This window comes from Chiloscyllium plagiosum, chromosome 28 (genome assembly GCF_004010195.1).
Source record: "Chiloscyllium plagiosum isolate BGI_BamShark_2017 chromosome 28, ASM401019v2, whole genome shotgun sequence".
NCBI classification, from domain to species: domain Eukaryota; kingdom Metazoa; phylum Chordata; class Chondrichthyes; order Orectolobiformes; family Hemiscylliidae; genus Chiloscyllium; species Chiloscyllium plagiosum.
This window is the reverse complement of record NC_057737.1, coordinates 20,500,685-20,511,018: the sequence shown is the minus strand read 5'-3', so window position 1 is coordinate 20,511,018 and position 10,334 is coordinate 20,500,685. Positions and strand designations below refer to the sequence as shown.

The following is a 10,334-nucleotide window of genomic DNA, read 5'->3' as shown; positions in this document are numbered from 1 at the left end:
GTCTGGATAAAACTAGTTTGTGTATTTTCACAGAAAGAATTTACTAATTAAAACAATACATGACTAAACGTGGATTCAGAAAATGAATTCCATGCAATACAGTGGGATCCTCTTTAGAGCTTACAATTATTATTACAAATCTTGCTTCCATATATTGAACTTAGGTCCAACATTAAAACGAATACTCGCACATGTGGGCAAGGAAGATGCTGCACTCAATGAGTAGAGAATCCCAGCCAATTCTCCCTTGAACAGGACCATCCCGCCAGCTGGAAAAACTTTCTCTGCAGCTTTTGCCAGCACTTCATTGCAAAAGGATTTCCTCCCTGCATTTACATTACCAACAACATATAAAGGATATGTTGATGAATTTATATTTTGTGCACAGCTGTAATGGTTCGTCTCTGTAAATGTTTAATGTAATATCAATTGAAATGTAACTAAAGTTTAAAATATTTGCCAGTTCTAAATTTCATATTGTGAATATTCAAACACAAGTATCATTTGAATAAAGAGGAGTATTTTAAATTTTAACCTACCAAGTTTTATTGATTCAAGGTTGATATTGTACTTAATTCCAACTACTCAGATCAACCTTGTATACAAGTCTGCAGAAAAAGATATTTGACATGTTTAATTTAATGGTAGACAAAACTAAAATAAAATTGTTACACTTCTGCTTAGTTGTGCTGACTGAGATGCATAAGGGGTCATGTCTGCAGGTGAAAAGTTTGAGATTCCAAAATCACATGAGATCTCTATTGTAGAAGTCTTCCAACAAATCTGATTAGTCCAGAGATGAATCTAGGTTGCAGAGAAAAAAGGACTTCTTACCCGGATGAGTCCTGCTGCTCACAAGGATGCTTCTCGCCACATCAAACTCGACTATACAGCAGACTCCCAAATGTAACATCGAAGTGATTGCTGGAGCAATGAAAATTGCATCACTTATAAACTAAGGTGGGGACTTGTGCCTGTGCTTAGAAGAAGTTGATAGAGAAAGAAAGCAACACTTGCAATGGAAAAGAAAAAAATCATATTGCAATCAATTCAATAAAAGTGCTGTAACCAGTAAAGCTTGGTACGTAAAGGGTTACAACTGGGTTTCAAGTTAGGGCACATTTGCTTTACGTCGTGATGTATTTTTCACCAAAGAGGAATTCTACATTTAAACAACTTCATTTCCAAGTGCAGCACTAATTAGCTACAGAATTAGTGAAGCTGAGTACCCCCATAGATCGAAAAAACCTCGAGGGAGGCTTCTGGATAGAGAATGTCGCATTTCCAATTATTTTGTTGAATTGCTAATTCAGTTATTGCACCAAGTGTAATTGTGATGGGTATTGGTGTGCAATTCAATTTGTTTTAAATATTTGTGGGACTGTCTGATTGGAAATGAATCCAACCTATCTTTGTGGCTTAGATGAAGAATCAGACAACACAAACTGCAAAGACTCAATTTTTTTTTATTTTTAATCTTTTCAATACTCCCGAGATTGAAGAAGTTACAAAAGCCTTAAATTAGAAAACGTTGCTACTTTGATCCTCAGCTTTGAGAGAGCACAAAATTTTTTTACACTGTAATGTGACCAATTTCCTGCTTTCTCCCAGTGTTTGGTACCTTTGTAATTTGTGTGTCAAAATGTAGAGTTGCTTTCAAACCCAAATTTATTCTCTCTTTTCTGGAAGGGTACATAATCCGCGATCACTGGCTCCTCACCCCAGTGGCTATTCACAACAAACACTAAATGTCCACCAAGGATCATTGGATTGTAAGCAATAATGAGAAGTCTAGCTAATTTCTCATTCACTTTGAAGAAAGCCAGTAATAGTGTTAACCTGGCTGAAATCACCAAACTAAATAAATGGAGCTTGGGGCAAGGAGGGGGAAGGGGTGGGGATAGGTAGTGGATTATTTCCTTTAGCCGCTTAGTAAGCAGAATTGTGGATATCCACATGACAAATGCTGTTTCCTCTACAGTTGCAACAGGACTGAGGGCAAGAGAAGACACTGAATTACATAACAAAGAGATCCCTTCAGCCCATCCAGTCTGTGCTTGGCTCCTCAAAAGTCAGGGTGAAAATTTGTGTGTTTTTATTCATAGATTTTGTTTTATAAACACATGTCTAACAAAGTTAGGCTCATGGCTTTCATGTTTAAAAAAAAAACTTGATTAAAACAAAAAATGAAATAAATAAACTGTCAATTTTATTGTTCCACCCCCAGACTGCAGCATCTCAGGATACTTTGGCTGAAAAATGTTGACCCATTGTTTCAACACAACAAACCACTTGCATTGTTGCAAGTGTATTCCACTACTTGTTCAATGTGACTCCTCCCCTTTGCTTCTATGGAGTGGGTAAAATTTCCTTTTAAGGAATAAATGAGAGAATGAATATTTTTCTTTGTGCTTAGTAAAATTTCAGCAGCAACATCAGTATGAAATGTGCAATTTCTGATAATACCAGTTCGCAAGGCCTTAATTGCAGAAGCAGCACCTCACGTTCCCATTTTTGTTCAAAGGAATTTCACTCCAAATCACTCACTTTAATCTTTCATTACCACACATCTGAAATTCTAGGAAGTCTGAATGCTCATGAATGAGCTTGGATACTTGGTTGAAAAAATGGTCATTATCCCTTGAAAAGAAAGAAGCATAAAAAGAATAACAAGGCTGTGGCATTTAGAATTTACACGGAGATGCTGAATGTGATCATGTACCCAAACTTTCAAGGGTGTGTTCTGAACTTAATGATACAGTAAAAGTCAGGTGTTGACATGGCAGAGTTATTTGCTCACTCCAGTTGGGGCTGACCACTGCAATAGCTGAAGAGTTTCTTAACTGTTTAGATAGTGTATCATTTTCCTGTAACCACAGGTTGTTTCCCTTTGTCACATTATCACATCTATAGGTTTATCACAGCTCAATTAGAAATGAATTTCTACATACCAGAGTTTTCCGACACTAACTGATTAGACACAAGCACTGTTTTACCATAGGCAATCATTGTGGATTATCAAGACAGACAAAGAGAACATTTTAATGGTGCTTTCTGCTCAGGCACAGTAACTCCAGTTATATCACAAAGAACACGTCAAAATAATTTGATGACTAAAATTATTGCAGTGCCTGTCTTTTTCTCCACAACGTCACCTGTATTAAGACCAATGGATTCTACTCTCCTACATGAATTCAGACAGCCATGCAGCAAGCCCTGCTGGAGGGGAGAAGTGATGGACTTTAGAAATTGTTGACACTAAGAAGTTCCAAACAAATTCTACAAACTGCATACATGTATACTATATAAATCTAATCATAAGTTAATAATGAGGACATTCAATGCATATAGAACTTTGTATATGCATTTGGACTCACTTAAAAAATATAAATTAGTTACAAAGTCCAAGCAAAAGATCCTGGGATGTTACAGTAACACAAAGAGTAACTCGTTCCCAAACATAATTAATTCATTCCAAAGCTGTCCAGAGTTGCCATTTGCACTTAAAATGATGAGACTGTATTCCACAGGTGTCAAAAGATATGATCCCTGTGTTAATTACAGTTAGCAGGGTTTGCACTCATTTGACCTTTTTATAATACTTGTGAAGATCTTTGTGAACACCAGGTCCTTTAAAATTATAAACTCATTTTCTACAAATAAATTTCTGATTTTGCTCCAATTATTGTTCAGAGATGATCTACCCCTTGATGTCAAAGCATCAAAATAAGATACCAACAGGCAGTCTTTTAAATGAAGGACAGAACAGCCGCTTTTAGCTGCAAAAGTTGGAATTTTACTCTGAAATAGATATGCAAAAGACAGAGATTGTCCATTTCAGTCTGGCCTGCCATCTTATTTTGTGCTAAGGCTCAAAATATTTAGAGGCTTCATAAATCCGAACCTTCATTTATTTAGTGAAGACACACATCTCTGTCTCGAGTCTCTGATCTCTTGGTCCCACAAATGCTACAGTTAACCCACTCTTCAATAGCATTCAGAACTGAGAGAAAAGGAACTGTATGGAAAGACAAGTCGTTCACTTTTATTCCCTCCACCCTCTCTGGGCCATCCATGACTCTCCTACATTTGTTCCTCCCTTGTGTAGACCGAATGAGTTAGGTGAGCTCAGGAAGTGGGAAGCACTGACTTCATCTGATGCTGCATTGCTGACTTTGATAAACATTCTGCTGGCCTTCAGCAGTTGAAACAGTTTTAACAAGGTAGCCAAGTAAAACTGCAGCCAGTGGAAAGGAGACCAAACAATCAAAATTATTAGTTAAATTTGAGCAACACATCAACTAACCACCCCATCCAATGTTTTTCTAAGTACTACTACTCAAAGACTTTGTTATAGCTATACATCAGATCTTGACATGACTTATCCAGGTCTGGTTATTTGGACATGTGCAAACTAAATGTTTAGACCTTTATTGAAATGTACATTCTTGCTTCCCTATAGCCAGGCAACTCAAAAACTTACTGTGATGGCAAGTTCCTTTTCTTGACATACTACTATTGGTCAGAATCAGGTTAAAGCGATAAACTATTTTGGACTGTTTATTATTGCATTGCTTCTTCCTTTAAGCCGTTTAGAATAATGTGAAGGAAAGGGTTAAGGTCCAAGTTGCCGCTTCAGTTTATTAATGCTTAAGTAAATAACATTTTCTCTGCCTGTTCAAATACTCCTCCTCGTATCTTCATCCTCATACATTCAAACTGCAGACACTTTCAGTGCCTGAGCTGAGGAGAAAATGCTAACCACTTTCTTTCTTATCCCTGACATTTCATTACTTTTGTTACTCGGTTTTCTGTCAGATTTGGCAATTATTATAAGCTTATAGTAAAATATAGAACTTGTATCTTTTAACCAACAAGTCAGATTAAAAATAGTTAAAACAGAAAATGGCCACTTGTTCCTTCTCCTTCAATAAATCCTCTCCCCGAAAACTGGTCCATCTGCAAATGCATCAGTAGGATCTGCAAGTCAATTAACTGTGTATGCCAATGAAAAATCTCAAATACTCTCACTTTCTTTTCTGGTAGAAACGCGGGTTCATTAATTAAGTTATAAGGTTTAATGTAACAGACACCTCTGTGTTCCCATCTTAAACCACCAGAGATTTTTAAGTCAATAGCAAATTGGTTTTGGGGGGAGGGGAGTGCTGGAATGAAGTGGGGTGCGGGGTATAATTTTCACTTGGTTGTTTAATTATTCTTTTCAGTCTGTTCCTGTTTGTTTCCCCCTTAACAGCAGCAATTCAGGATGGGAAAGGTAGTTGATTACAAAAAGAAATGTTAAAATATTTCCACAAACAACTCTACATCGATTGTTCAATTAACTGGCACTGCAAACCACAATGTACTACATGCCCTTCATGAGATATGCTGTCAATTTATGCCTGTAAAGGAACTGAGAACTGTAGTGTATAGATTTGATTGCTGGCAAATGAATAGAAATTTTATGGGCCATCAAATATGAGCCCACAAGTACTGACCTTTAAGGCATCTTCACTGCCAGTCATGATGACATGAGAGTTCAGGGGGCAATTCAGTGCCAGAACATTACGTATTTAACATCACAATCTACATCCGGTTAAATTAAGTTCATCCATTTCTTACATTTCACATACAGGTTGTAAATTGTTACAATTCCAACTGTGGGCCAGTGTCTTGCATCTGTATTTCTGTGCATGAGGATCCACGCTCCATAATTTCTAATACCCTCTTCAGTGCAGCTGTTAAGAAATGTGCACTAGCTCTGCTTGTACTGTCAGCTCCCTGCAGAATCCCGTCCACGTGTCCTTTATGTTGAAGCAGGGGCATCCATTGATGAGAGAATGCGGACAATTTCAGCTCTCTGAGTGGGTGAGATGTGTTGGGTCATGTGAACAATAGAATCCATGGCAACTTCAGGATTGGCCTGCACCAGACTGTAAAGACAAGGTACAATCAAACCCACTGCTTTCTATAATCTGAGCATTAGTTTTCTGACTGACAACATTATAAAATTAGACAAGGAACACAAAATTATTTACGTGAGATTAAAATTATATTTTAGTTTTAAAGTGATGCAATTTAAATCTGAATACATTTGGAAACCAAAAATGCCACAGAGCAACTTCATTGAAGCATCTGTTGGTAAATTATGCAGTAAATAGATGTTTTCCCTTGAAAAGTTACTACTATCATACTGAAGTGCCAGTACAGCCAGGACTATCTGGTTCAGTGCCACAGCATCACCATCTCTCCAGCTATTTTTATGTTAATGCTGGCTCCCCCCCAGTTTGGGCTGAAATTTCGACAGGTTGGGGGGGAGAAATGAGAGTGGCAGCAAAGCTTACAAGGACTAGAATAGGTAAACATGGTTCAACTTGTGCTACAGTGATTCCTCTAGATTGAATTTCTCTCTCTCTGCCTTTCTGCTTTTTTTTCCATTGCCCAATTTGGTTAACATATACATGCATAATCTAACTGAAAATTAGTACTGTGTTCTGCAAAGCCCCAGGGAAAGAAACAGTGTGCAAATGACTGGGTCTTCTGAGAATCACTGAAGAATCAGTTGATAGATGTTTTGTTTATTTCTGCTCTGGCTACACAGGGCTCCTGCTAAATGCAAACGCATTCGCATTGATGCGCACAAAATACTGAAAAAGTTACAGTTCACAGGAGGAAAATTCAGGAACTCCATAAAAACTGTGTTCTACTTGTTTGTGTCAATAAGGCCCTACATATTCTGGGATTTGCAATTATGGGGTGTCGAACAATGAAGGGAAGACATTGATCTTATCCCTGTTAGCCCAGCAATTACCACCATGATTGGTGTCAGCTATTAAATACACCTCACAAATGCATCAATTTGTATTCTATATTCATCTGTGCAATAGCAAACCCTCCTACTCTAAGATTTTATGGCCTCACTGTTAAGACTTTGACTATTTTCCTCACTATTCCTCATTGTCTTTGTTGGAACACATGGTTCCCACTGGAGAAAAAGCAATGGCAGCCAATTTCTAGGCCTCTACCATTGCTGCTTGAGAAACAGTGTAGCAAACTACAAGCAGCTCTGCACCCATTACCCAATTCCAACAACCACCACCTACCTGACTCCAAATTGGCGGATCTCCTATTAGAAAGCTCACTTCGAGTTTGATAATATAATAAATGTTTGGAAGAGATGAAAAGGCAGTGGATAGTACTGAAGCATTTTTGATTAGTTTCTTGAAAATTTGAGAATTATGAAAAGTATGGGAAATATTTTATCCATTTCATTAATTAGATTTGTGCTACTTTTTTAAAAAAACATGATGTAACATTATATAAAGGCCTTTGAATGAGGCTTATAAATTACAATACCAGAAATTTTAAAGAGGAATAGTATTTGGACAACACCATAAGAGAAAAATCAGAGCAAGTCTCACCTTCGGATCTGTTTGAGAATATAATCTCTGCAGATGTACTTGATGTTCTCATCAATGACTGAGCGAGCTCCTTCCTCCTCCAGTAGTTGTTTCTCCAACCATTCAACTACATCCTTATTGTCATCCCACAGATAAGCCTGAAAAAGGAGACAATTGTCAGTATTCTCATTTTGTAAATGTGAATGAGAATTTTCAGGTGTGATCCTAATGATGTTACAATACATGTTAAGAACAATGATGATGAATTCCTGTTGCCATTGGGTTCTGTCCCATTTCATTGGTTGGTCTGATAAAGAATTTAATCTGGAAACCAACAGGCTGGACTTTTGCAACTGAGGCAGATGGTCTTGGAAATTGCCTGACTCAGCAGACCAGCCTTTATACGTTATATTGACATAAAGGGCACCATTTCATGCAATTCTCTTTATGGAGAAACAAGAGTGGGATTGAGTTGAGCTCAACAACTGCAGAAGCAGAATACAGGTGGCCATTGGAGTGGGCAGGTTTAATGGCCCACCTCAGTTCTCTGGGACCTCTTCCCAATTAGTTTAAAAGATGTTGAGCCCATTAGCCCTTTCCTGTCACCTCCGATCACCTCATGGTCACTCCAAGCCCTTTATGATCTTTTAAAATCCTTCACCGATCTTGTGCACCATTCATGTTCACTATGACCTTTCCGTAACCCCCTCACTCAGTATGCACCCTGTAAAAAACCACTGATCCAAAAACAACAACGGCTCAGAGCAAAAAACATGAACCCAAAAATTTACTTTAAAATATCTGTTTTTACAACCCTATAAAGACTGTCAACTAGACAGAGCCAAATAAGACCCAAAGGGTAGTGGTAGAAGGCTGTTTGAGTGCAGGCCGGTGTCCAGCAGTGTATCACAAGGATCAGTACTGGGACCCTTATTATTTGTTGCATACAGAAATGATATAGATGAAAATGTGGGAGGACTGTTAAGCAAATTAACAAATAGACACCAAGATTGGTAGAGTGGTTAGATAATTCAGCGTCATATGCATCTATGTAAGGTATCAAGAGAGAAGCTTTCCCTCATTTTGGAATTCATTTTGTTTCATAGAGATCTATGCATCATTGCCGTATTTTGCAGCTCCAGCTCATTAGGAACTACAATGACAACTACTAGGAAAGTACACAAGTGGACAGTGGCTGATCATAGCGCTTATGCTTAACATAGTGGTTGTTGTGCTCTCATGGTTAAATAGCCTGTTGACAATGACTTATTAACCTCACATGACACTTAGCCACTCAGACAAGGTTGTGACAGCAGTCTGCATCCCCAAAACTGAATGCAAGCAAGAGTCAACATTTCCAGGACGGGTATGGAGAAATAGGGATTAAAAAAAAATTTTTGCACAAGTTTTCGTGTTGAGAAGGAATTTACAAAAGATAAGCTCCCAAGTTATTTAAGTACGTTTAACAATGTGTCTTTGCACAAGCTTACAGCATCTAACAGATAGATTGTCTGCAGTTTTGTTTGATATTTTCTTACATCTCTATCGGTCATAGTGGTATTGAACAACAATCTACATAGTTTTATCTGTATTTTAACATTTCACAGGCGAAGACAATGGACAATCAGCTGTGTTGTGGTTCAAAAGCTTTTGAGCCCTTGCAATAAATAGTCAATTGATGGATGCATTCTCTCCTCTCATTGCCTTGGTCCTCAACCACCACAAGCCGCCAGCTACATGAGATGAGCTATATGTAGCCCTGGAGTCGAACAGGTACAAGGTGTTTGACAGTGTACCAAATAACCTCCTGTTCTCTTAGTTTTATGAGGATGTTCTTCCCGATAGCAACTGGAAAACTGCAGAAGCACATAAACTCGTTTCAAGTAAAAAGCACACCTTTTTTTTATTTGACCCTCATCTATCATACAGACACTGCAAACTAAAACCGCTGAGCCTTTTCCAACCTCAGGACAGAACCTTGCACTTCACAGGACTTTGCGTTTTTTTTGGTGCTGATATGGTTGATTCTTTCATTTTCTTCCAATTTTGCTTAAAATACACTAAGTGGACCCATTTTGAAATGAACTCCTCAGAGCCCCTAGTGAAAGTGTCAAGGTTGCTTTCTTGGGGAACATTGCAGGTTAGTTCATTTCATTAGAGGATGGCCAATATGCAAAGTCAGTACTTCAGTAGTGGGGGCAGCCACATGACCTGATTCAGCTCACGTATGAATGTAGTTGGCTAAAGTCATCTTTGAGACAGTCACTGATTTTGCCATTTCAATTCAAGGTGGTTTCAGGATCCGTTAAATTCACAGGTGACAAAACAGCAGTCTGAGCAAACAAAAGTTATACCAGACAAAAAAGCAAAGAACTGTAAATGCTGGAAATCAGAAATTCTTGGAAAAACTTAGCACGTCTGATAACATCTGTGGAGACAAAGCAAAGTTAATGCTTTGGGTCCAGTATCCTTTCTTCAAAACTGATTTTTAAAATTCAAAGATAGAACATAGAACAATACAGCACAGAACAGGCCCTTCGGCCCACGATGTTGTGCCAAACATTTGTCCTAGCTTAAGCACCTATCCGTGTACCTATCCAATTGCCGCTTAAAGGTCACCAATGATTCTGACTCTGCCACTCCCACAGGCAGCGCATTCCATGCCCCCACCACTCTCTGGGTAAAGAACCTACCCCTGATATCCCCCCTATACCTTCCACCCTTCACCTTAAATTTATGTCACCTTGTAACACTCTGTTGTACCCGGGAAAAAGTTTCTGACTGTCTATCTATTCCTCTGATCATCTTATAAACCTCTATCAACTCACCCCTCATCCTTCGCCGTTCCAACAAGAAAAGGCCGAGAACTCTCAACCTATCCCCGTACGACTTCCTCTCCATTCCAGGCAACATCCTGGTAAATCTCCTCTGCAC

At 38.4% G+C, this 10,334-nt stretch overlaps 1 protein-coding gene across 2 annotated transcripts in view; it reads right to left on the bottom strand.

Moving 5' to 3' along the window:
* Nucleotides 1-1,449: 1,449 nt before the first annotated feature.
* acaca (acetyl-CoA carboxylase alpha) overlaps nucleotides 1,450-10,334 on the bottom strand; it is a 263,482-nt gene continuing 254,597 nt past the window's right edge. For both annotated transcript variants that reach the window (XM_043718470.1, XM_043718471.1), the window contains 2 exons: nucleotides 7,422-7,558; nucleotides 1,450-5,933 (listed from right to left, as the gene is read on the bottom strand). In XM_043718470.1, coding sequence (XP_043574405.1) covers nucleotides 5,807-5,933; nucleotides 7,422-7,558 — 264 coding nt within the window. In that variant the 3' untranslated portion in view covers nucleotides 1,450-5,806. The remainder of the gene's footprint in view (nucleotides 5,934-7,421; nucleotides 7,559-10,334) is intronic.